The 25,162-nt window shown below is 37.6% G+C and overlaps 1 protein-coding gene and 1 pseudogene across 1 annotated transcript in view; both read right to left on the reverse strand.

Annotated features, from left to right (window-relative positions):
- FBXL13 (F-box and leucine rich repeat protein 13) overlaps nucleotides 1–25,162 on the reverse strand; it is a 197,175-nt gene that overhangs the window by 48,848 nt on the left and 123,165 nt on the right. The window contains exons 13-16 of the mRNA XM_049777449.1: nucleotides 4,590–4,688; nucleotides 3,986–4,103; nucleotides 3,719–3,881; nucleotides 758–877 (exon numbers count right to left, since the gene is read on the reverse strand). Coding sequence (XP_049633406.1) covers nucleotides 758–877; nucleotides 3,719–3,881; nucleotides 3,986–4,103; nucleotides 4,590–4,688 — 500 coding nt within the window. The remainder of the gene's footprint in view (nucleotides 1–757; nucleotides 878–3,718; nucleotides 3,882–3,985; nucleotides 4,104–4,589; nucleotides 4,689–25,162) is intronic.
- Nucleotides 11,091–11,208, reverse strand: LOC126032413 (uncharacterized; annotated as a pseudogene).

Raw genomic sequence — 25,162 nt, forward strand, 5'->3', positions numbered from 1 at the left:
AGGAGTAACCCCTGTGCGCTGCCGGGTGTGACCCAAAAACCAAAAAAAAAAAAAAAAAAAAACTTTAACGAGACCTCCCTTGGGAAATTCTGGAATCAAAGTGTACATAGATATCACTCATTTCACTCATTTATAATGATTTCTCACTCAGAGTCATAGTACAGCGGGCAAGACACAGTTGACTTGGGTTAGATCCCGGGCATCTGTATGTTACCCAAGCATCACCAGAAGTAACCCACAAACGCTGCTGGGTCTGGCCCAAAAACAAACAAACTCAAAAACAAAAAACAAAACCTCAAACACTCATATCTAAATTGTCATAATGTCATGAATTACTTCATCTCAAACTTCAAGTTTCAAAAGAAAAGTTAATAATCATCTGTTATCAAAAACTAGTTTATTGGGCCCGGAAAGATAGCACAGTGGCATTTGCCTTGCAAGCAGCCGATCCAGGACTAAAGGTGGTTGGTTGGAATCCCGGTGTCCTATATGGTCCCCCGTGCCTGCCAGGAGCTATTTCTGAGCAGACAGCCAGGAGTAACCCCTGAGCATAGCCGGGTGTGGTCCAAAAACCAAAAAAAAACAAAAAACAACCTAGTTTATTCTATATCTTCAATGTTTTTTATTTAAAGGTTTCATTGAATAATGGACAAGCATCTGGGCATTTCCCATGTTACCCAGATGCTTTGGTCTATCACCGACTACTTCTATCACTAGTACACAATAGCTAATGACATTGGTTTAAATATTATCATACCATTCTGATATTTTTACTGCAGCGATATCACTCATGTGGAAGCAGTTACTTAAATTTAGCTCTCTTATTTTTATGCTTGAAGGCCCATCAAGAAAATATTTTAGTCCCACATCACCAAGTCTGGAGGAAAGAGTAAAAACAGCTTTGCATGTAATTATACATACATAAATAGATACTATTAAAATAGTTACTTCATTAATAAAACCCACAATAGCAAAGTAAACTAAATACTGGTATTTTGAAGCATTTTATAGCCAAATATGATTAAATAATTTTAACGTTATTATAATAATAGAAATATTAATTAAAACTGCTATTTCTACTCCCTTGCAACTAGCTTCCAAGTCTCCACATCCAACCTGCACTATATAAACAGGCCCACAACGTAGATTCTGAACTGCCTGCTGCTCTACCATTTCAGGTGATGCAAGCCTCCAGCTGGGAGTACTGCTGGAATGGTAGGAGGAGCCCTTTTCTTCCAGCTAGCTCTCAGCAATTGTCACACTATTTCAGTTTCATATAAACAGCCCCCAACCACAGTTCCTGAAGCTCACAGCTGCATAAGACTGATCTATAAAACAAATCACACTCTGCTCACAGCTATTCTTTCTATCATCTAGCAAAGACTAGCAGAGATGGAAGGAAACTACCTCAACTTAATGCCTCTCCATCTTCCAGGGGTCTAACTACAAAGCCCAACAAGAACTCTAGAAAACCAAAGGGGATGACATGCATATATATATATATATATATATATATATATATATATATATATATATATATATATATATATATATATATATATATATGTGGTTTTATACAATGAGAAAAAATAATATCACAAAAGACATAAACAACACCAGTAAATCATCAGGCAATGTCCTTCGTAACACTAGATGAGAGTGCTCAAGGAAATGATAGTACAGGTCATTAGCAAAGCACAAGAAACTATATGAGTCAAAGATGTGAGAGTGATCTGGCTGAGACACCTGCCATACATTGATCATAAGGGTTGATTCAGATGATCTGGCTGGCGAGGCAGATGTCCCATTACTCTGTCACTACTCCATTTGCTTCTCTGTTGAAGAGACAGCCTTCCCCAAAGAGACAGACCATCTTTAGTAGAGAGTATATGAGTTTCTGTGAAACCTCTAAATAAATTATCAAGAAAGTATAATAATTAAAATGAAAAAACTACTACAATCAGAAATGACAGAAATGAAGAACATAGTAGGTGATATAAAAAAAAAAAGTTAATAGAAGCTCTGGACAGCAGAATAACAGAAACTGAGCAAGAGATTGAGACATTCCAAAATGAGAATGAGGAAACCACTAGAAAAAGCAGGAGGAGGAGGAAAATAGTCTGAAAAGAAACAAACAGTATACCAGAAAACTATGAGAAAAGTTCAAGAGGAACAGATAAGAATTATCAGTCTCTGAAGAATAGAAAGGCAAATTAATGAAGAAACAATAGTTAAAAAATCATCAATAAGTATTTCTAAGATTTGAAGATTATCAGGATTCAAGAGACCCAAAGTCAAAGTAGTCTCAATTAGAAAAATTTCAAGACAAATTGTATTCAAAATGACAAAATCTAAAGACAAACACAAAGCAGCATGAATAAAAAGACAATTCTGTAAAAGGAAAATCTTTAAACTGTATAGCATATCTGTTAGATCTATCAAATGAAAACTGTGAGCTAGAAGACTATGGAGGGATTTATTACAAAAACTCAATGAAGTAACACTTTACCAAAAATACTCTATCCAGCTTGCCATTTAGATTTGAAGGAACATACAGAGCTAAATGGATAGGGAACACTTGAATTCATAGCCTTGAATCCAGTTTGCAAGAAGTATTTTTTAAAAAGCTTCTTTAAAGGACAGGAGAAACTTCCCAACATGTGGTATTGAGTATTTCACTAAGTGCATTTGGTTGCCCTCTACTAGATTAAGAAAGATATTTTTAGGGACTAGAGATATAGCATTGAGGTAGCGTGTTTGCCTTGCATGCAGGACAGTGGTTTGAATCTAGGCATCCCAGTCCCCCGAGCCTGCCAGGAGCTATTTCTGAGTGTAGAGCCAGTTGTGACCCCCCCCCAAAAAAACAAAAACAAAAAAAGATTTGTTTATTCCTAGTTTGCTAAAGGATTTTCAATATTGAATTAATGTTTTATATTGATTTTTTAAAGTCACTGAGCAATAAACCACCATAACTTGACTTTTATTGCTTTATTTTCTGATGATTCTATTTGCCATTCCTTTAAGTTTGAGTGGAGTAAATGATATAAAATAAAAATTTTATATGTTTGTTTGCCACAGGATTTCAGTTAAGGGAAAGGTACACTGGTGGTGGAATTGGTGTTGGAATATTGTATGCCTGAAAGACAAGTCTATTATAAACAACTTTATAAATCATGGGTTCTCAGTAAAGATTGATTTTTTTTGATCTTTTGGCCACACATGGCAATACTCAAAGGTTAGCCCTGGCTTTTCATCCAGTAATTACTCAAGGTAGTTCTCGGGGGAGACCACATGGAATGCCAGGGATCAAACACAGGTTGGCCAAATACAAAGCAAATGCCCTACCTGTTCCATCCCAAGAATAAAAACAAATTTAATTGCATTTAATGTTACTTCTATTTATTTGTTAATTTAAGTCAGGTGATAAAATAGTTACGATTCTAATAAGACAAATTTCTCTTTATATCTCCTTTCTCTTGTATTAAATGTGATCAAGTTAAGCAGCCTCTATAGTTTCCTGCAAAAAAAAATAGTAAAAAGGCAAAACAATAACTTAAGGGAGAACCAAAAAACAAAAACAAAAACAAAAAAAAACAAAAAAAAAAAAACAAAAAACCACAAAACAGAATTCCTGACTTTTCATATTTACTAACTTGTGAACTCCTTGCAGAAAGGACCTGGCACATTGTAGATGTTTCTTGAAGAGAGGACTCATTACCTGAGACAATTTGCAAAATTTAACATAGTTAGGTTCCTCAAAGGGGAGAGTGCCTTGAGGGTAACATCTGTTATTCCCTGGCAGTCTGCCATGTAAAGATGATTAAGATTTGAATAGTTCTTGTCTATAGATTTTAAGCTTGCATCAGTAATCCTTTTACTTCCTGGTTTAAAAAAAAAAACAAAAAACAGAAGAAAAGTATATTTCAAATGCTCCCAGATTAAAAACCAAAAAATTGCAATAAACTACATTTCTGAGATCACAAACCTTCAATTCGGATCTTTCTGAGGTTACAAGTAGTAAGAGCTTGGAAAGTATAATCGGAGATATGTGGGGCACCAATGAAAATTACTGATGTGATATGAGAGCAGTTTTCAACTAATGCCTTTGGGGAGAAAAAAGACAAGTTAAACACACTGTAGACAACAAAATTTCTAAACAAGTTTAGAAATTAAATATTATATATTAATAAACATTAAATATTAGATTTTTCTAATTTCAAAGCAAATGGATTATTTTTCCCAATATATTTTAGCACACTTATATTTAGGTAATGAAGGAGAATCAAAATTAAATGATGTTACAAAATATATAAAAACACAAGAAAATGGAATATTAAAGAAAAAAATCAAAAAGCCTGACATATGTAATTAAACTTAAAGTTTAGTATTTTGTCTATAATAGCACTGAAACAAAATAGCTGTACTCCTTAAAGGATTCAAATATTCAAATATGGGTATAAATATCTTAATGAATTTCTTACTATAAAAATTAAATAAAAGCACACTTTAAGTTCTTCAAATAATTTTAACCACTAAAAATATGTACATTTAATATGTTGAAGAAGAAAATTGATTTTCTAGTTACCTACTTTTATGCAATTGTCTGTCAGAGTTGGCATGTCATTGATGGTCAGATGCATAATTCCAGAGCAGCTGTTTGCAATGTTCTTAAAACCTTGTACTGAAATCTGAATTTTGCAAAAAACATGTAAGTGATGGAAGAATTCATTAGTGTGGCCCCTAACAAAATCCTAATGTAGTATTAAGCAAATTTTATCATTATCTTGCTATTATGCTTTACTGGTTTTATTTGTTTTGAACCACACCCAGTGGTGCTCAGTAGTTATTCCCAGATCCTTCCTTGATCAGGAGTTGGCCGTGAAAGTGCTCAAACCATGAGATGCTATAGACTGAACTCAGGCCTCCTACATGCAAAGAATGTGCACTGGTTCTTTGCATTATCACTCTGGACTTGTGTCTTTTAAAAACTAAACCATAAAATATGGTAAAGAGAATGAATCTGTCTTTATTCTTTTGATTAATTTAAGTTGCCTATGTCCGCGTTGTAAAATAAATACATGATCTAATTGACTTACTGGTTAATTATTTTATGAAAGTAAAATTCATATACCATAAATTTATATGCCTAAGCCATTAAGCCTTTGGTAATTTTAGAAAACACACATCTAGCTAACTACTAGACTTTTTTAACCACCCTAAAAGGAAAGCTTTTACTAAGTAGTTGCTTTCCATACTCCCAACAGCCCAGTAATTTCTAATCTATCTTCCATTGCTATGAATGTACCTATTCTAATACTTATAAATATGTGGTCTTTCATGTTGAGGGGCAGGAGTTCATTTACTATAATTTTTTGAGGCTTATCCACAATATAACATGTATCCATACAGTGTTTATTTTTATTGCTAAGTAATTTTTATTGATGAATTATATAACACATTGTTTTCCATTGATCTGGTGAGAGATATGATGTGGTAAGGGTTAATTCCATGTTTGGATTATTATAAACATGCTATTATGGACACGTATATACATATATTTGTCTGAATATCCATTCTCAATTTTTTACATATCTAAACTGCATGTGGAATTGTTGGGTCATAAATATAGTAATGTTAACTTCTCCAGAAGCCACCAAAATGTTTTCAATGATGGTTACAACATTTATATTCACACCAAAACTTATGAATTTTCCCATATTTGCCAGCATTTACTTTCTATTTCTCCTTTAGAAAAATTTCTTACTGAATTTAAACTGGTAGATCATTGTGATTTTGACTTCTATGTCTTAAATAACTAGTAGAATGAACATTTTAAAATACACCTATTAGTCACTTATATATTCTCCATGAAAAATGTCTGTTCAAGTTCTTTGCCTATTTTAAATATACCATTATCATTCTGGAGCTGAGTCCATAGTGTATATTTACATATATAATTTGAAAATGATTTATTCTATTTATTTTAAATTTTTTTGCTTTGGGGCCATACCCAGTAATGCTCAGGCTCATGGCTCTGCGCTCATGCATGGGGGATCATAAAAGGTGCCAGGGACCAAAAACAGGTTGGCTGCATGCAAGGCAAGGCCTTTACTCTGTATTATTATTCTGGTCCCTTTATTCTATTTATAAAAGAGTCTGTTTTACCACTGCTGAGTATTATGTTACCTGTGTGTTGTACATAGCCTTTACTAAGTTGAGATATGTTTCTGTCCCACATTTTCTTGAGGTTTTAAAGATCAGAAATAAATTCTGATTTTTATCAAATACTTTTTCTTCATTAATTTGTAGGATTATGTTTTTAATATTCCCTTGATTTGTTAGTATTTTGCCTTTGTCATCATTGGGAATATTATTTTATAATTTCTTTATTTGAAGATGCTTTCAATATCAGAGATATCTCAATCTCAAATAAAATTTGTAAGTATACCCTCTTCTTCAACTTATTTTTTAGAGATAAAGAAGAATGAGTCATCTTTGAAAATTTGATAGGATTCACCAATGGATCATCTAGTCCAGGCTTTTTTTGTTTTTGTTCTTGAAGAAATTCTTAATGAAATTTCAATTTCTTTATCTGTCATTAGTTATTTCAGGATTTGTATGTCTGCCAATTTTAGTCCTGAAGGTTAATGAATCCAAGAACTTGTCCCTTTCCACCCACTCAGACCCACACCTCGTCCCCAGCAAGAAACTACAACCAACACCCCTGCTGACTCATCCTGCGTGGCCTTCCTTCTCACATCTCCCTAACATGGACTGTTGTTTGATACTGGACTCAGCTCCAAAAGGATCCCCACCGCAAGAATTCTGCCCAAGACCTCTCTGATGCAAATCTTTTCTCAATCTCAAGAACACCAGAGTGTGTGATAAAAAATGTGCCCTGGATCCCACACCCCACATGAAAATCTCAAAAGACAATGGGGAAGCCTATACTTCCTTCATAAGTTTAAGACATATATAATACTACCTTTTAACCTGTTATTCCCCAAATGTAAGGTAGTCTCCTGCATTGCTTTGTTCCTTTAATTGCTTTTTATAATTTATTTTAAAAATCCTTTTTTTATTTATATGTGAGTATATATATTTTTAATTTTTGTCTTGTTTCAGTTTCCTTCTCTTCCTACCCCCAAATGCAACATCAATATAATGAAACACCATTGCTTCCTGCAAAGGCATACTAAAAAAAGGGGGAAATTTTACATATAAAAACAAGCTCTTATCTACTAGGTTTAAGAACTCATATGTTTTTACAATACAGGGGCACCTCCCACCTTGAACATATGTCATGTGAGCCCAACTTAGACTCCAGGTTATTAGATAGCGACTGTCCAACCTTGAACCCTGGATCACAGACATAGAAATGACACAACTCTTCACAACAGCTTCAAAAACCAAACCCCCTCTGGGACATCCTTAATACTGCTCTGGCACCAACATGTGCCAGTTTTGATATGATATCCTGACAATGAGGAAATGGTAACAACTTGATCTAAGAGCAGGTTGTCTACCTCACCATCTAACGATACGACAAAAGCAGAAGACTTGTCATCCTATGATCTGTGCAAAAGCCAAGACTGCTGTCTACAGATGACTGACTCTGACAACCATGACTGGGCATAACGTATCCTGGGACCAATAAAAAAAGCCCTGGCCTAGGTTTTGGCCAACGATCTGTACAACAACCAAGATCTCTAATTCCAGAGGTCTGATGAAGACAACTGCAACTGAACGGGTCTTCTGGAAACATAATGAAAGACTCTATCCCAGGCTTTATCAAAGGATCAGCGCAATGATCAAGACCAACTACAGAAGACATATTAAAATGACAGTGAAAGAACATAACTTCTAGAACTGTAAAGAAAGACTTCATCATAAGCTCCATTCCTTGTCCTGTGCAGATACTAAATCTCTAGATACAGAGGTCTGATTGTATCACCCATGACAGAGCAGAAGTCTTCCATACACCAGAAAAGGACCTAAGGGAGAGTAAATGAACATGCAAGGAATCTGTAGTTATTCCCATGACAGTATACTTCAAGGGCGAAGAAACCCTGTATCTCTTAGACCAAGGGAATTCCCTTTCTAATGGCCCCAATATTTACTGTGCCTATGAAGGAAAAAAAAAAAAAAAAGAAGAAGCAGCACAAAATAATCTTTTATCACTTATTTACTTATTTTTTTTTTTGGTTTTGATATTGTTGTTGTTTTCATTTTATTAAAACTCTTTTTGTTTTTATCTCAGGACCATGGCTATTATGTGATGCTTGTCTTTATCACTGTAGTGCTCATTGGACGTTTTGTTTGATTTTTCTTTTTGTATTGTTGTGGTATTTCTCTTCCTTTTTCCCTTTCTTCTCTCAAACTGATGTCGAGAGCCTCTAAGGACTCCACCCATTTTTGGCTTGTTTGATTTATACCCCATTTTATTGTTTTTCTTTTCTTCAAACAAAACCACATAACTTGAACCATCTTGTTCCACCTCTCAAATTTAGGGGGAAATAATGGAGGGTACCAAGACCAAACAGTTTTATGAGCACTAAGTAGTAACAAAAATGATTGGAGTTAATCACCAAATCCAAAACCAACGACAAAAGAATCTATACCCAATCTACAACAAGTTAGACACAGAGGGGACCACTTATATTAGCAGCCCAAGGGGTAAGGGATGGGGATATGGGATGCAACCTGGGAACAGGGTTGGAGGGAGGAGAACTTTGGTGATGGGAATTCCCCTGATTCAATGTTAATATGTACATAAAATATTACTGTGAAAGATATGTAATCCACTTTGGTCAAAATAAAAATTATTATAATAAAAAATATATAAATAAAAAGAACTTGTCCCTTTTTTCTAGGTTATATGACTTAGTGATGTGTAAAGTTGTATATAGTAATATCTCATAATTCTTTGTATCTCTGAGGTATCTGCTATAACTTCTCCCCTGTTATTTGTAATTGTATTATGGCTTTTGCTTTTCTCATTACTCAGCCTTGCTAAGAGTTTATCAATTTTTAAATACTTAAAAAAAACCTGCTGTTGGTTTTATTGATCTTTTGTATTGCCTTTTATTTTTATTTAATTTCTTTCCATTCTAACGTTTATTTTTTTCTTCTTGTGACATTAAACCTCATTTGTTGTTCTTTATATAATTCCTTTAAAATGTAATGTTAGGTTGCTTTAACTTTTTTCTTGTTTTCTGACACTGCTATGATTTTTCCTCTTACTATGGTTTTTGCTATGTCCCATATATTTTGATAGCCCTTGTCTTACTTTTTGTTTTTAGTTCCCCCTTTTATTTTCTTGTTGGCCCAATAATTATTCAGCAGTACGTTACTTATGCATCTCCACATATTTCAGTTTTTCCAGCTTTTGTTTTTGTTTTTGTGTCACACCCAGAGGTACTCGGAAATACCTCCTGACAGGCAGGGGGTGGGGGGCATATGGGATGCTGGGGATCGAACCTTGGTCAGCTGTGTGCAAGGCAAACATCCTACCCACTGTGCTATTTCTCCAGCTCCAACTTTCTTTTTGTAGCTAATTCTAACTTTATACTATTGTTATATGAAAAGTTACTTGGTATTATTAATGTTCAAGAATTAATACAAAACAAGTATACAATAACTTCTTATAAAATATATCCCATGTACACTTGATAAGAATGTGGCTTTAGGGATGGGTTGTGATGGAAAGTCCAGTACATGTCTCTTAAGTCCATTTGTTCCAACTCATGTAAATATGTCATTTCCTTATTAATTTTCTGTCTGGTTGATCTACCCTTGAAATGAGAGTTGTGTGTTGCAATCTATTACTATTGTGTTACTATTGGTGTCTCTTCAAGGCTATGAATAATTATTTTATAAATTCTTATATTTTCTATTCCTCTATTCATGTCTATTAATATATATTCAGGCCTATTAATAATTGTTCTATATATGTCTATATGTCCTCTTAGGGGTAGTTCCTTAATCATTATATTCTGTCCATCCCTGTATTGTTCGTTATCTTTTTTTAATTTTTAAACAAAAATTTTGATTGCTTTTTAGCCACACCCAGTGATGCTCTGGGGTTACTCCTGGCTGTATATTTAGGAATCACTCCTGGCTATGGAGTGCCATAGATTGAACTCGGGTCAGCTACATGTCAATCACTCTACCCACTAAACTATCAGTTTGGTCTGTTATTTTTCAGCTTGAAATTTGTTTTGTCGAATGTAAATATGGCTGTGCAGACATTTTGATTATCATATCCTTACATTTTGAGAGCTTGTTCGGAGGTTTTAACAGCTACTCGTATACCCTCGACCAAAGAAGGGTCCATCTCTATTCGGGGAAGGTCTTCCTCTTCGACCGAGCGCGCAGCTTCGGGAGGGACGCACATGGAGTGGTGAGGGAGGAAGGAGACACCCGCCTAGTCGGCTAGATCAGCCGAATCAACTCTGGCGACCAGTGGGGTGACAGATGTCACAGCCAGATCGCCTTCACATCCTAACCTTATATTTTGAATCAGCATCTATTATTGGAGATCAAGTGGGTCTCCACTTGAGCAGAAACTAATCCATTCCACCATACTGTGCCTTTTAATTAGTGTATCCAAACTGAGCATCTTATTGATGCTCAAAATGAGTCTCTCATTATAAGTTAAAATAAAATCCCTAAACCTTTAGTTTTAATTTCAAATATTAGATTCAGTTTTTTAAAGTTAAATTACTGAGTTGGCAGGAAAATAACTATATTTTGTTTATGTGTAAGATTTAACTCATGCAGATTAAATTTTATCATTTAATCTGGGTAGTTTTATAAAAAAAACAATGTTTTCAGCATTATTAGAGTTCTTGAGGTACATTTTATGAATATTGTGTTCTGAATAGTTTCAACTCCTGACTTCACATCTGAATATTGTTGAATGGCTGCCCTGAGTAACAACAGAAGAGGCTATTCAAAAGAACTCTCACTTCACCTGGAGATTAAAGTAGCCTCCAAAAGGTGAGAAAGCAAAGGCTTTCCTTGATCCAATATATATTTCAGGATTATAAATAGAAAAAATAGGCACAAATATACAAACTCTTCTTTGTTTTTGTCCCCCATTCACAATACAGACCAGGCAAAGGGCCTTGGTTGAGGTGTATATGGGGTACATTTAATGTACCTCCTCTTTCTATATAGTCAGTGTAAAGTAAGCATTGGGAGGCCTTATCTTTTCTTTTTTATTATTTTTTATTTTTTATATATATATTTAAAAAAAAAAAACCTTTACCAGTGCAACATTCCCATCACCAATATCCCAAGTTTCCTTCCTCTTAATCCAAGATTTCTTCCGATTAAGACTGTTCATAAATAACATCTAACTTAATGTCCTATTCAGAGTTCCTCAAACATTAATGCTCCCATCAAGAAAGATGTCTCACTTTGGGTGTAGGGCGGGCAGATCCTGGCTTCCGGCTCTCTCTCGATCCTCTCTTGAGCTGGAGGCTAGCTCTAGCCGGCATGGGGTTGGGGGAGACCCCATGTGGAAGGCCTTCTCCCTAACTTGGGTGCGCTGGGAGCCTTGATAGGCTCCCAGCCATCCCCTCTTCTGCCCCCGGCCTCCAGGCCTTCTGGGGTGGCAGCCCAGGCGGCCAGAAATGGTTGGTCCTAACTTGGGGTGTGCTGAGATTTGCTCGGTTGCGCTAAGTTTGTCACTGGCAATTTCTGAGCACTCTGCATATGTAAAACCGCGCGGGGACTAGCCCCCCGCGCGCACTGCTTGTATTAAGAGTATTCCTTATCTTAATGTTATGTTCTGCGTATCCAGAATGTCCATTTTGTATTCTGCCCTTTCCCACACCCCTTCAAAGCTCACTTTTACTCCTTAACTCTCTCATCCGCTTCAAATATCACTAACCCACATTTCTCTTTTAAACTTCATTATTGCACAATCCTAATCACAGACCAAAGCCATGCATTGTGTGTAACAACCCCGAACTGTTTCAAAAGACATAAAATGGACACGTATGTCTTTAGAATATTTTGTGTTTTTCCCTGACAACTATAAGTCTTACTAAATATTCTCTTATACAGTGACGATTCTAACCACTATTTATCTTCTCTTTATGAGCTGTTCAACAAGGAATTTTGGTGAAAGAGTCCCCCAGTTTAATGCTTATGATTGAACCATGTCATGGGGATTATTGGACTTATTCTTATGTCCCCCATATGCACCAATAATACCACGTGGCATTGCTTCTTTTTTGCATAGGCACATTAAAATGAGAAAATACTAAACATACAAATAAGATCCTATCTAATAGATATTGGAATACACAAATCTTGTAGTGCAAAGGGACCTTACACCCTGAACATTGACATAATGACCTGGCACAGGCCTCAGAAGGAAGGGCATTTTCCATTCACCCCTGAGCCAGGGAAGCCATCCACGAAACATCCAGGTTTGTCTATAACATCACGTGGAAGCAATCCTCTACCATGGAAGACCCTACCACTGCTCAGACATTGACCTGCTCAAAAGAGACTTCCCTTAACACTGAGAAGACTTAACAACGACCTGCTTACAGGACAGGGCTTCCTGCATTGCCCTTTAATGGTGAGGTCAAACGAGAGGACGCTCCACATCCTGACTTCAATGTAGAATGTGCAGATTCCAGGATCTTTAATACAGAAACATGATACCAACAACAGAGACTGTGAAAAGTGTGTTGGCACTACGGACAATGTCTTGGATTGGACGATCTAACTTGCCTGGAACCTAGAGTTGGTCTTATGCCAGGAAACTTCAGGGGTAGGGTCTCTTTGTATTTAGGCCAAGGTTATTCCTTTCCATGCCTCTCATATTTTGGTGGGCCTATGCAAACAACAATTCCACTCTAACACCGTTTTTACTGTGCTCCTTTGACTCTAATCCTTAAAAAAAAACACTTAAACTTTGAGGTTAACTTAAACTAATATGCATGTGCAAGGAAATGGAAGAAAATACTATGCCTTCAATGTTTAAAGAATTACATAAGTTTTATGGCTTTAGATTGCCTTCTGTGCTGTTAAGAAATATTATAATGTGTTACAATCTGGGGACTTGAGGGACAAAGTAATTGTACATGGATTCTGTTTTATTTATCTTAATGTTCTTTGGCTGAAAGTTCAAAGTTAAGATATCAGCAAGGGGACTTCTTCTGAGAATTATGTTATGGGTGATTGTCCTTCCACTGTAACTTTACCTTGTCCTCTTTCTTTGCATCTTTGTTCTCATAATTAAAAATAAAAAACTCTGCCCCATTCAAAAAAAGAAAAGATGTCTCACTCCAAGGATTCTCACAGTAGACCTCTCTACTCCTTACTGTTCTTAAACCTGGCCTCATTCTCTTTATATCAAGACCTGCTGATCCCCAAGTGCCAGTTACTGCAGTTCCATTTTGTTGCTTTCCTACTCTTTTCCTTTTCTCTTGAAAAGTTCTGACTCCATTTTTCTTATAACTTGCTTATAACCTATTTGTGCATTTTCACCCCAAAGGGTGATTTAATACTCCTTTATAAAGTTCCTACAATGTTGCACAACTTGGGTCTGATACATTAAGTAGAAATACAATTTAGTCTCTGATAGAGTACAGGATAAAACTGCAGACAATAAAAATTGTTCCAAGTTGAGGTTATAGCACAGAAAAAAAGGCAAATTGGCAGGAGTACTGGGGTTAGATGAAATGGCAAGGTCATTCTTGGTACCAATATTAAAAGTGTAGTAAATAAAAAGAAAGAGAAAGCTCATAGAAAATACATAAGGTAAGAGTCAATTATTTTATATATATTGCAATGGACTTATTTAATAATTTTTTTCTTTTTGGGGGGTGTCACACCCAGTGGTGCTCAGGGGTTACTCCTGGCTCTGTGCTCAGAAATCGCTCCTGGCAGGCTCAGGGGACCAACTGGGATGCCATAAATCGAACCATGTCTGTGCTGGGTTGGCCGAATGCAAGGCAAACACCCTACCACTGTGCTATTTCTCCAGTCCAATAATTTTTTCTTAAGGAAGTCTGGGGAAATGAATGAACATTAAAATTTTGGAGAACAGAGGAGGAGAAGATAGCAGAGCTGAGTTTGACTTTGGCTTTGCCTTTTCTCACATGGAACAAAAGGCAACTCACCCTCTCTAAATCTAGTTTTCTCAAAGTAAAGTTGGGATAATAATGACTATTTTAGGAAATTCTTTTTTTTTTAATTTTAGGAAATTCTTTTTTTTTTTTTTTTTGGTTTTTGGGCCACACCCGGTGACGCTCAGGGGTTACTCCTGGCTATGTGCTCAGAAGTTGCTCCTGGCGTGGGGGACCATATGGGACGCCGGGGGATCGAACCGCGGTCCGTCCTAGGCTAGCGCAGGTAAGGCAGGCACCTTACCTTTAGCGCCACCGCCCGGCCCCTAATTTTAGGAAATTCTTAAGAAAACAAAATGAGGCAATGTAGATAAAAATTATTCATGAAGGCCTAACATCTAATATTTAATGCTTTTTGATATTTTTTACTATTCTTACTATTATTCTAAATACACTAAGTGCCGCATAAAAAATTAAGATTCAAGGAGCCCAAGATGTGACTCAGTTGTATAACAATAACTGGGCAGACTGGCCCAGTCACAGGGCTTGAACTCAAGATCTCAGGTGATCTTGAAGGCACTTTTAATTGTGATACCTATCACCACACAAAGTACACAATATACAATAAAGTATGTGCAAGCACCAAAGTCAACATGTACAACAAGCAGCACAACTAAGTTTCTGAGCACCAAAACCAAAATGTGTGGTACCACAGTGAATGTGTGTGAACATTTCAACTAAAGAGTATAAATCTAGCAAGCACTAAGCACCATAAAACATGTATGTGAGCACTACAAGCAAGCACATCAGTAATACAATCAAGTATTAAGTATTTGATTCCAGGTCATGGCAACAACAATAGAGAAAAGGAGAAAAAGAAACCATAAAAAAATTCAAGCACTAGATGTAGAGGTCCTTGAAATATTTTGGGATTTTTTTGGGGGGGGGTTTGGTTTGGTTTGGTTTGTACTGGGGGTGGAGCTAATCACAAAAGGGGGAGATGTTACCCCTCCCTCAGCTAAATGCTAATCTTACCTGATGATCAGACCAGCCCAAATCTGAGAGGAGTCTATAAAGGTAACAAAGGGGTTGCCTGAGGGGTGCAGAGGAAGATTCAGCAAGAAGCCTCAGCAAGAAGCCTCTGCAAGAAGCAGCAGCATGGAAGGATAAGAGACAGGTTTATATGCAGGGCAGCTGCAGAGAGGCTGTTTATAAGGTTAGTTTAGAAGCCTTGTAAGATTTGCACATGGTGTCTGGGGCCTATTAATAGTAAGGCTTCATGTCTCCTGAAATCTGACTGCTGTGGTTCATTTCCTCGCCACTACCCTGAACCCTCAGAACTGCCAGATGGAAAGGGGTACAGGTGCCTGCCCTGGCTGAAAAAGGCATCACCATCCATCTAGCCTTATCCAGAACCATCAAGAACTCTTATTAATTTAATTAATACTACAGGGCACAACCTTCAGTGCTCAGGGCTTATCCTTGAATCTGTGCTCAGGGATCACTCCTAGGTGCCAGGAATAGAATCCGAACTGACCAACATGCAAGGCAATCCCCTACCCTCTGTTCTATCACTCTGGCACCCTTGAGACATTATTTTAATGCATTTCTCATCCTGTACACATAAAGAATGTTTATGTTCTAGGTATTCAGAGAAGTGATGATTTGAGACAAAGTTCTTTATGTATTCCTCACCGAACATTCCTTTGTAAAGGCCAATAGTACTGATGGTGTGCCAAACACAGAGCACTGCTCCATAAATGATAAATAAAAAAGAGTCTTGAGTCACACAGTTGCTGACAGAGCAAAGACCAGAGGCCACCGTGCCCTCTAAATGACACATAACCATGGATAAAAACAGTTTTTATGACACTTCTCATTTCTCCCCTTTCTCTCAAACACTGAGTTGATTACACTAGCCCTAGTACATCCAATAATGGCTTCTCCTAACCAAACCAAACAAATAAAGTGCATTTTTTTTCTCATTCTTTGAACCATACTCACAACAAATTTCCATGGCTTTTTCAAGGGGAAAAAAATGTTAGCAATAAACAGTCACAGCAGAGTGCTTCCTAGTAATGCAGCCAAAAACTTGCTGCTATCAACCAATTTGGATTAGTCCAGAAAGGGGAGGAAGAGAGGGAGTTTTGCACGAGGACTTTTGAGAAGAATATTTTAGCTTTGTCCTGGCATTAAATGTTTACTTCACTGCACAGTTTATATTAGAATATCCAAAAAGATCCTTAGCTAATTTTTTATGACTCAAAATTTCCTACAAGATTTTTATAGGCCAACAAACTGGTGGTTCTTTCTCTGCTGAAATAAAGGGGCTATAAACCTAAAATGAACATTTCTTCTTGGCCTAGAGTTGTAACTCAGCGGATGAACAGCTGCTTTGCACATGTGAGGCCCTGGGTTTGATCCCTGGCAATGTAAAAAATAGTTTATAATTCTTCTCTGAGGATGGGGTGAGGGTGGGAATTATTTTACCACCTTAAAACACCAGACTTCATGACAGCTGATTATCTGTGCATTTTCTGTGTAGGATTATTATAAAACTTAGGACTGATCTCTCTCTGTTTAGCTGTGAAGCAATTTTGGCTTCAATTTTTGACACCCATTGGAGTCCGGCCACTCTGCTGTTATGTTGGTTAAGTTCCCATTGGCTAGGAAGTTGGGGGACTTGGCCACAAGCAGTGGAGTTTGGATCTCAAGTCCCAACAGACAGTTACTGCTGCTTATAGAAACAGATTTGTGATAGACCATAGGGACTATAGGGACATTCTCTTCTGTTGCCTCTGTGAGGGTTTCAACTCCTGAGCGCAGGATAGAACTGCCTGTAAGGAAATGAGCTGTCAGTGACCTACATAAAATATAGCAAAGTGCTAAGCACCAAGGACTATTACAAATGCCTCCTAGACTTGATAAAATTAAGGAAAAAACTTAGGAAAAACACTTACCGAGTTTCTACTTCCCACTTTTTTAAATTAAATTAAAATTTTTTTTATTTTTATTGAGACCATTGTGAAACTGTTATATTTCAGGCATATAGTGACACGAATTAGGGCCATTCCCATCACCAGTTTTCACCTCCCTTTACCATAGTTCCCAGCATGCATCCCCATACCTCCCCACTTGGTCCCCTGAACTACTAGTGTAACAGATATATTTTGTGTTTGACTTATTAGTTTGGGTCTCTTAATTCTATTGCCATTGACTATGGATTGGGTATTTAGATTTGACTTTTTTTTTACTCAGTGTTCCTGAGACCACTTGTTCCCTGGGTCCCCTCCACTTTTTTTTTCCTTTCTTTTCTCTATTTGTAGAAAGATATAGAAATATAATCAGAGAAAAATGATTCAAGTTCTGAGGTTCTATGTAAAAGATGGCAGCCCTATCTAGAAGATACAAATAAAATTAAAAGAAAGAAACAGAAATAAAAACAAAAAGGAGGGGCAAGATTTTTTTTTGCATAGACACAGTAAATGTTGGGGAAATTATAAAGGAAATTTCCTTAGCCTAAGAGATACAGGGTGCCTCTACCCAGGAAGTATTCTGTCATAAAACTGACTACAGACTCCGGGCATGTTGGTTGTCCTACCCCAAGGTCTTTCTTTATGGTCCCAGGAGAAGTTCTATTCAGTTGCAGTTGTCAGTAAGTCCTCTGTAATTAGAGATCTTGGTTTTTGCACAAATCCTAGAATGAAGCCTAGGGTAAAGCCTTTCTTTATGGTCCCTGGAAAGTTCTGCTCAGTCGCGGTTGTCATAGTCATTCTTCTGTAATTAGAGATCCTGGTTTTTGCACAGATCTTAGGATGAAGTATCTTCTGATTTCATCTCATTGTTAGGTGCCTTTAGATCAAGTTGTTGTTTTCTCATCGTCAGAGTGTCATATGCCCACTTTCTTTTTGTTTGTCTGTTTTTTTGGGCCACAACCAGTGATGCTAAGGGGTTACTCCTGGAAAAATGCCTTACCCCTTGTGCCACCACTTCAGTCCTCACTTATATTTTTATAGTATTAGTTCAGCAACTCTTCTCTCTCTCTCACACATACACACACAATATATATATGTATATATATGTGTGTATATACGTGTGTGTGTGTATATATATATATATGTGTGTGTGTGTGTGTGTGTGTGTGTGTGTGTGTGTGTGTGTGTGTGTGGAACCAGGCTCTATGATGGCTAATAATCCATCTTAGATAGAGAAGACCCACATTGTGGTTAGTATTATTTACAGCAATTTCTTTTATGCTGAAGCACTATAAACAATGAAAAAAGAGTAATTCTATTGAAAAGTATTGAACAGGTTTTCAAATTATGTTGTCCTCTAGAAAGCATTAAGAGCCTAGTTGTTGCTCCTTTTAAAATCCTTTCAATCTTTCTTTATGGATGAACCTGTACTTGCCAGTCTATATCAAACCTTCACAGACATGCCAGTTTCTACTTTTGCTGAACTACTTTCTTTCCCTAGTGGTCCTTCTTTTTTTTTTTCTTTTTTATTTGGGGGGGGGGGAGGAATAGAGATTATATAGAATATTTTAATTGAATCACCATAAATTACAAAGTTACGAAGTGATTGGAATTGAGTTCCAGGCAAGTGATGTACCAGCACCAAATCCTTCACTTGTGCCCACTTTTGTCCACCAGTGTCTCTAGTGTTTCCCTTGTACCCCCCATCTCTCACTGCTACAGCAGACATTTTTCCTTATTAGGCTCTTTATCTTACGATACAGTTACTGGTAGGGTATCATACACATCCCTTAAATCTCCTTTCAGTTCTCTGTCCTACAGATATATGCTTCCCTCAACCAGACTATTATCATAGTGTTCCCTTCCCTGACCTGTCCTGTAAAATAAAAATCCATGAGTTCTGATAGTCACACCAGGCACTGTGTTTCTAAACCTCACGCAACTGGGTCAGAAAAAAGCAGGGTAGTGGCGAAAAAATAATAAGTCAAGCCATTCAGGAGAGAGCCAATGAAACCAGTCTGTGTCTGGTATCTCTGAGCAACAAACTGACTTTTCTTTATTATGCCAATACCCATCCACCAGGAGAGGGAAGGCAAAAGTGAGACAAAAGTACCTATCCAGTGGGATTTTACATATTAAAGAAAGAGGATTCCTGAAGGAGGAAATTGAAGGAATATCTTTATTTGGGGTTGATAGCTGGATGTCATTTTATACTCTCCTGTTGTCCTCTGTGGTGAGTGTCCTATTTACAATCACTTCTCATTCTCCTCACTTTTGTAACCTTTAGTCATTTGTTATGGTCACCTTTCCTAATCAGTATTGTTTCTTTTGTTGTTTTTGTTTGTGTGGTTGGTTGGTTTTTGGGCCACATCCCGTGGCATTCAGGGGTTACTTCTGGCTCTGCACTCAGAAATTGCTCCTGGCAGGCTCAGGGGACTATACAAAATGTCGGGAATCAAACCCGGGTCTCCCCACGCCAGGCAGGTCTTCATGGCCGGCCCTGGCAACTCGGGCCCTGGGTGGCGGGCAGAGGAGGGAAACTCCTTCCTTTCAATTTTCAAACAGGAGAGGGAGCTTGCAGTTGGACCCAGCAGAGCGCACATGCCAGGAAAGCCATCCCTCTTTTTTTCTGGTATGTTAGGGTCGCTGGTCGGACAGCAGGCCACAGATCTCCTGGACTGAACACGTGGTCCAGGAGACTGGGACCCCCCACGCCAGGCGGGTCTTCATGGCCGGCCCTGGCAACTCGGGCCCTGGGGGGCGGGCGGAGGAGGGAAATCCCTCCCCTATGTATATTGGACCCCCTGGTTTGTTTTTTAGTAATATTTTTCAAAGCCGCGCCGGCGCATTCAACAAATATACTTTTTAATCATTATCCAAAAACATTCCTGATCCTAGACTGTTCCTAGGAATAGAACCAGGATGCCCAGAATTCTGATAAAACACTCAAATTGACCTTTATTGTCTAGTCTTTTATGTATTGCCTCTCCCCTCACCCCTCTGTCTCTCCTACCTCCTCATACCCAAACCCTGAACCATTATCTTCCCCTTATTCAACCCTCCTTATCCTCAGTTCCTAATTGGGTAGACACCAAGACTGACCTTCTGCCCCAACACCACCATCCAGCTCCTCATTGAATGACACCCTCTCGGTCCCCAGATCATGCCTACACAAACAACTATGACCAACACGCCTGTTGACCCATGCTTGGTGGCCCCTCATGCCCCCATCAAATTATGAACTGTTGCATGATACCGGAATCAGCTTCAGCATAACCCCTAGTTCAAGGACAATATAGGGTTCTGTAATGCCGCAAAGCATGTCTCAAACTCAACTATCACCTGTTTTCTTTAAATACCCTTGTTTTCTTTCTTTTTTTTTCTTTTTAAAACATAAAAGGGTCACGTGTATCTCCTTTGTATATCTCAGATGTATTCCCTTAACATCTATAACTCTTTTCAAATATCCTCATTTGTGACAATTTTGCCCACTAGATTAGTTATTTGATTGTTTGATTTTCCCCCTGTGAGTTCTGTTTTATAAGCAATACTGGTAGAAGAGTAACTGTATAGATTTTACGTTTATACCAAGTTACGGAAAATGTTGGACTTTATTCGTTGGCCCCCAGATGCACCAACAATATCTTGTGGCATTGCTTCTCTTTTGCATAGGCACATTAAAATGGGAAATAATACATATGCAAACAAGTTTTTATCTAATAGAGATGGGAACACAAATTTGGTAATGTAATTAGGCCTTTTACCCTGAACATTGGCATAATGATTTGGCTCAGGCCTCAGAAGAATGGGCATCACCCACACACACCTGAACTATGGAAACAACCATAATTGTCTTTAACATTCCCAGGATTCAAGCCTCTACCAGAGAAGACCTATCACTGCTTTGGCATTGACTTACTCCAAAGAGTACTCCCAACACCCAGGAAACTCAGCAACAGTCTGCATACAGAGCAGATCGCTCTGCATTTAATGATATGCTGAAACTAAAGGATGCTCCACATCAGCCTGACATCAACGAAAGAAATGCACAGAATCCAGAGTCTTTAAATATAAAAGTCTGATGCCAACTATAGCTAAAGTGTAAAAAAGTTTCACCGGGACCTTGAGAATGACTAGAGTTGGATAGACTGGTATGCCTGGAACCCAGAGTCTGTCTTATGCCAATAAACTTCTGGGGTGAGGCCTTTTTGTAATCAGGTCAAGGATTTTTTTTCCATTTTCTCCATTTTTCTGGACCTATGCAAACATTGGCGATTGCCACTATCACACCTTTACTATATTTTTTTACTCTTATCCTTTAAGGAAAAAAATACAACTTATTGAACTTAAAAACAAATTACTGTAGTAGAATGCCTGTCTCGAATACAAGCAGGGGATGGAAGGGGTAGGGGGTAATGTTGCACTGGTGAAGGGGGGTGTTCTGGTTATGACTGTAACCCAAATATGATCATGTTACTTAAATAAAAAATATATTTAAAAAAAAAACCCGGGTCCATCCTGATTTGGCTGTGTGCAAGGCAAATGCCCTGCTGTTGTGCTATCACTCCATGTTCAGTATTGTTTACTTCTTTATCTCTTAGAGCACCATACACCAAAGGTCTCACTTTGATTTGTGTATCCTCTGTCTTCTGCGAGTTACCTGTACTCTCTGAGGGACACAGAGAGTATCTCAGTAATTAAGTCTCTCATGGTATAACACAGTGGCTGGCCCAGACCATCATGCTACAAATGTTTAAGAGACTCTATAGTTGTTGAGTAGGTGGCTTATTAGAAGTAGAAGTTCAGGGGCCGGGTAGGTGGCGCTGGAGGTAAGGTGTCTGCCTTGCAAGCGCTAGCCAAGGAAGGACCGTGGTTCGATCCCCCGGCGTCCCATATGGTCCCCCCCCAAGCCAGGGGCGATTTCTGAGCACATAGCCAGGAGTAACCCCTGAGCGTCAACCGGGTGTGGCCCAAAAACCAAAAAAAAAAAAAAAGAAGTAGAAGTTCGAAAAGAGGGAGTTCATTATGGCCATTTGTTAACGATTGCCATAGTTATCTAAACACATTGGACAGCCAAGTCTAAGAAAAATGTTTCCTTTTCCAATGTAGTGAAGAACTACAGCACAAGATTAGTAGAGTCTCCAGATGCCAGGAAGGAATGTGTGCCTGCCAACTCTGCGTGTGCACCATGGTGCAGTGACTCAGAATAGCCATGTGCAGAATCTAAAACTACCAGCAGCATCTAGAGTGCACTGTCTTGTTCTTTTCCTCACGCAGAGCTTCCCCTACAGTTATCTTCATTTTAATTAAGAGGATCATAATCATAAGACTTTCTTCAGACAGTCCAATGATCCTCAGAGTTGCTTGTTCTGTCTGGATTAAAGCTCAGCAATGGCTTCACAGCCACAAGTTTTAAGTAAGTCTAGCAAGAGTTTTAGGAACAGTTTGTGGGATTCAGTGTGTAAGTCATTTTCTAAGTAGGAAATAGAGAGTAAACAAAGTTTGGTTCTTTAGGAATCATAATTTATTTGAAATCTTTTTTCAAGAGGGAAATATGATCTTAATCCTCTGAGACTCATCATTTTGTCATCTGATGCTTCCAGATCTAAAAATTGCTGCCAGATGTTTTATTTTTTACTACTTAATAAAATAAACATACTTATGCATTTTGCTTACATAGAAATTGTTAAAGGTATGGGTGCTAAATGATAGGCTTATAATATTTAGTCTTTATTTTCAATATGGATAATATAAAATGGTAATCAGCTAACACTTATTACCACAGCCAAATATAAATTATATGAGTTATATCTTCAAGAAACAGTGACTTTCATGTATTCTAGTCTAACAAAGACTGATATGTGATTCAGAAACTAAACAAAGCATTTCTTTAAGAGAGAATCCGAGGTCCCAACTGCTAAGTCAGATAAAAAATATAATTTTTTTCTGACTCATAACTTCTTCTGACTCATGATGGTTCTGAAATCAGTACTCCTTACTAATGACCTTTAAGACCACACTTTTTAAAATAGAAAATATAACAATATGGGACCAGAGAGATAGTAGAGGATTTGGATGGTACATGGCTGGCCAGTCACATGGCTGACCTGGCATCCCAAACAGATTCCCCAAGCTCTGCCAGAAAAAAATTGAGCTCAGAGATATAGGACTAATCTATGAACAATGCCAGGTTTGGCCCCCAAACAAATAAAAAGAAACTAAAACCTGATTCTTTTTAACCATCTGTAAAACATAAATGAATATTTATGTTTATATGCCTAGCCTTCAGAATTAAATGGATCAGGTTCTATTCTTGGCCCTGAAATTTTCTGTGTCTCAGAATAGTCTCATTAATCTGTGGGATATAAGAAAAAAAATAAAATAAGAGACAATAGAGAAGAGGACCAGAAGGACCAGTTCATGACATCAAGCGTACCACAGAGTGGTGAGCACAGTTAGAGAAATAACTACACTAACAACTATCATGACAATGATAGTGAGAGAGAGAAATGCCTGTCTCAAAGACAGGCAGAGAGTGGGGGAAGAGGAGCATGGGGTGTCATTGGTGACAGGAAGGCTGCACAAGTGAAGGGGGATGTCTATTTTATGACTGAAACCCAACTACGAACATGTTTATAAACATGGTGATTAAATAGATATTACTAAAAATTAAAAAAAAGAAATTTTCTGGGCCTGGAGAGATAGCGCAGCAGCGTTTGCCTTGCAAGCGGCCGATCCAGGATCAAAGGTGGTTGGTTCGAATCCCGGTGTCCCATATGGTCCCCCGTGCCTGCCAGGAGCTATTTCTGAGCAGACAGCCAGGAGTAACCCCTGAGCTTTGCCGGGTGTGCCCCCAAAAAAACAGAAAAACAAACAAACAAAAAAGAAATTTTCTATTTCTAAGTACTTTAGACAACTTATTTACCCTAACTTAGCATTTGATTTAATAGTGTAGAATCAACTTATATATTTTTTATAAATATTTTTATTTTGACCAAAGTGGAATACAAATCATTCACAGTAAAATTTTAAGTATATAGTGATATTGAATCAGGGGCATTCCCACCACCAATGTTGTCATTCCTCTCCCCTCCCCCAATCCCAGCATGCCTCCTATATCCTGCTCCTTTGGTCCTCTGGCTGATAGTGTGAGTGGTCCCTCTGTGTCTAGCTTGTTGTAGATTGGGTATCAATCCTGTTGTCGTTGGCTTTGGATTTGGTACCTAAGTCTGATCATTTTTTATTTCTACTCAATGTGCATATGACTGGTCTTGGTAACCTCCGTTACTTCCCTCAGTTTGAGAGGCAGAACAAGTTGGTTCAAGTTATATGGTTCTGTTTGAAGAAAAGAAGAAAAAAAGGAAGAAAAAAGGGGGGGCAAAAATCAAACAAGCAAAAATGGGAGTAGTCCTTCTTGAGGCTATAAATATCTGTTTAAGAGAAGAAAGGGAAAAGGAAGAAAAACATAGCAACAATACTAAAAAATAAAATCAAATTAAAAACCCAAAAAGCACCACAGCAATAAATACAACAACCAAACAATAACCACAGTCTTGAAATAAAAACAAAACAGAGCTAAAAACATAAGTCAAAACAGAGCAAAACAAAACAAAAACACCAACAATAACAATAAAAATAATTAATTTGTGCTTTTTTTTTTTTTGCATAGGCACAGTAAATATTGGGGAGATTAGAAAGGGAATTCCCTTGGCCTAAGAGATACTGAGTTTCTCCACCCTTGAAGTATACTGTTATGTGCATAACTCCAGATTCCATACCTGTTTGTTTACTCTCCCCTAGGTTCTTTTGTGGTGTCTGGAAACTATCCGCTCACTCATGGATGATGAGATCAGGCCTCTGTAACTAGAGGTCTTGGTATTTACATAGGTCATAGGATGGAGCCTAGGATAGAATCTTTCCTTATGGTTCTAAAAGTTCTGTTCCATCACTAAGACTCAACTTATATCTTTAAAGAAAGATTGTTTTTATAAACTCAGCAATTTATTTGCTATATGCTGCCAATTTAAAAATTAAAGCACATATACTTAAAATCAAAGAAGTTATTAGAACCACCTTCTGTCCTGGGTCTGTTGC

The sequence above is a fragment of the Suncus etruscus genome, chromosome 1, assembly GCF_024139225.1.
Source record: "Suncus etruscus isolate mSunEtr1 chromosome 1, mSunEtr1.pri.cur, whole genome shotgun sequence".
Lineage (NCBI taxonomy): Eukaryota > Metazoa > Chordata > Mammalia > Eulipotyphla > Soricidae > Suncus > Suncus etruscus.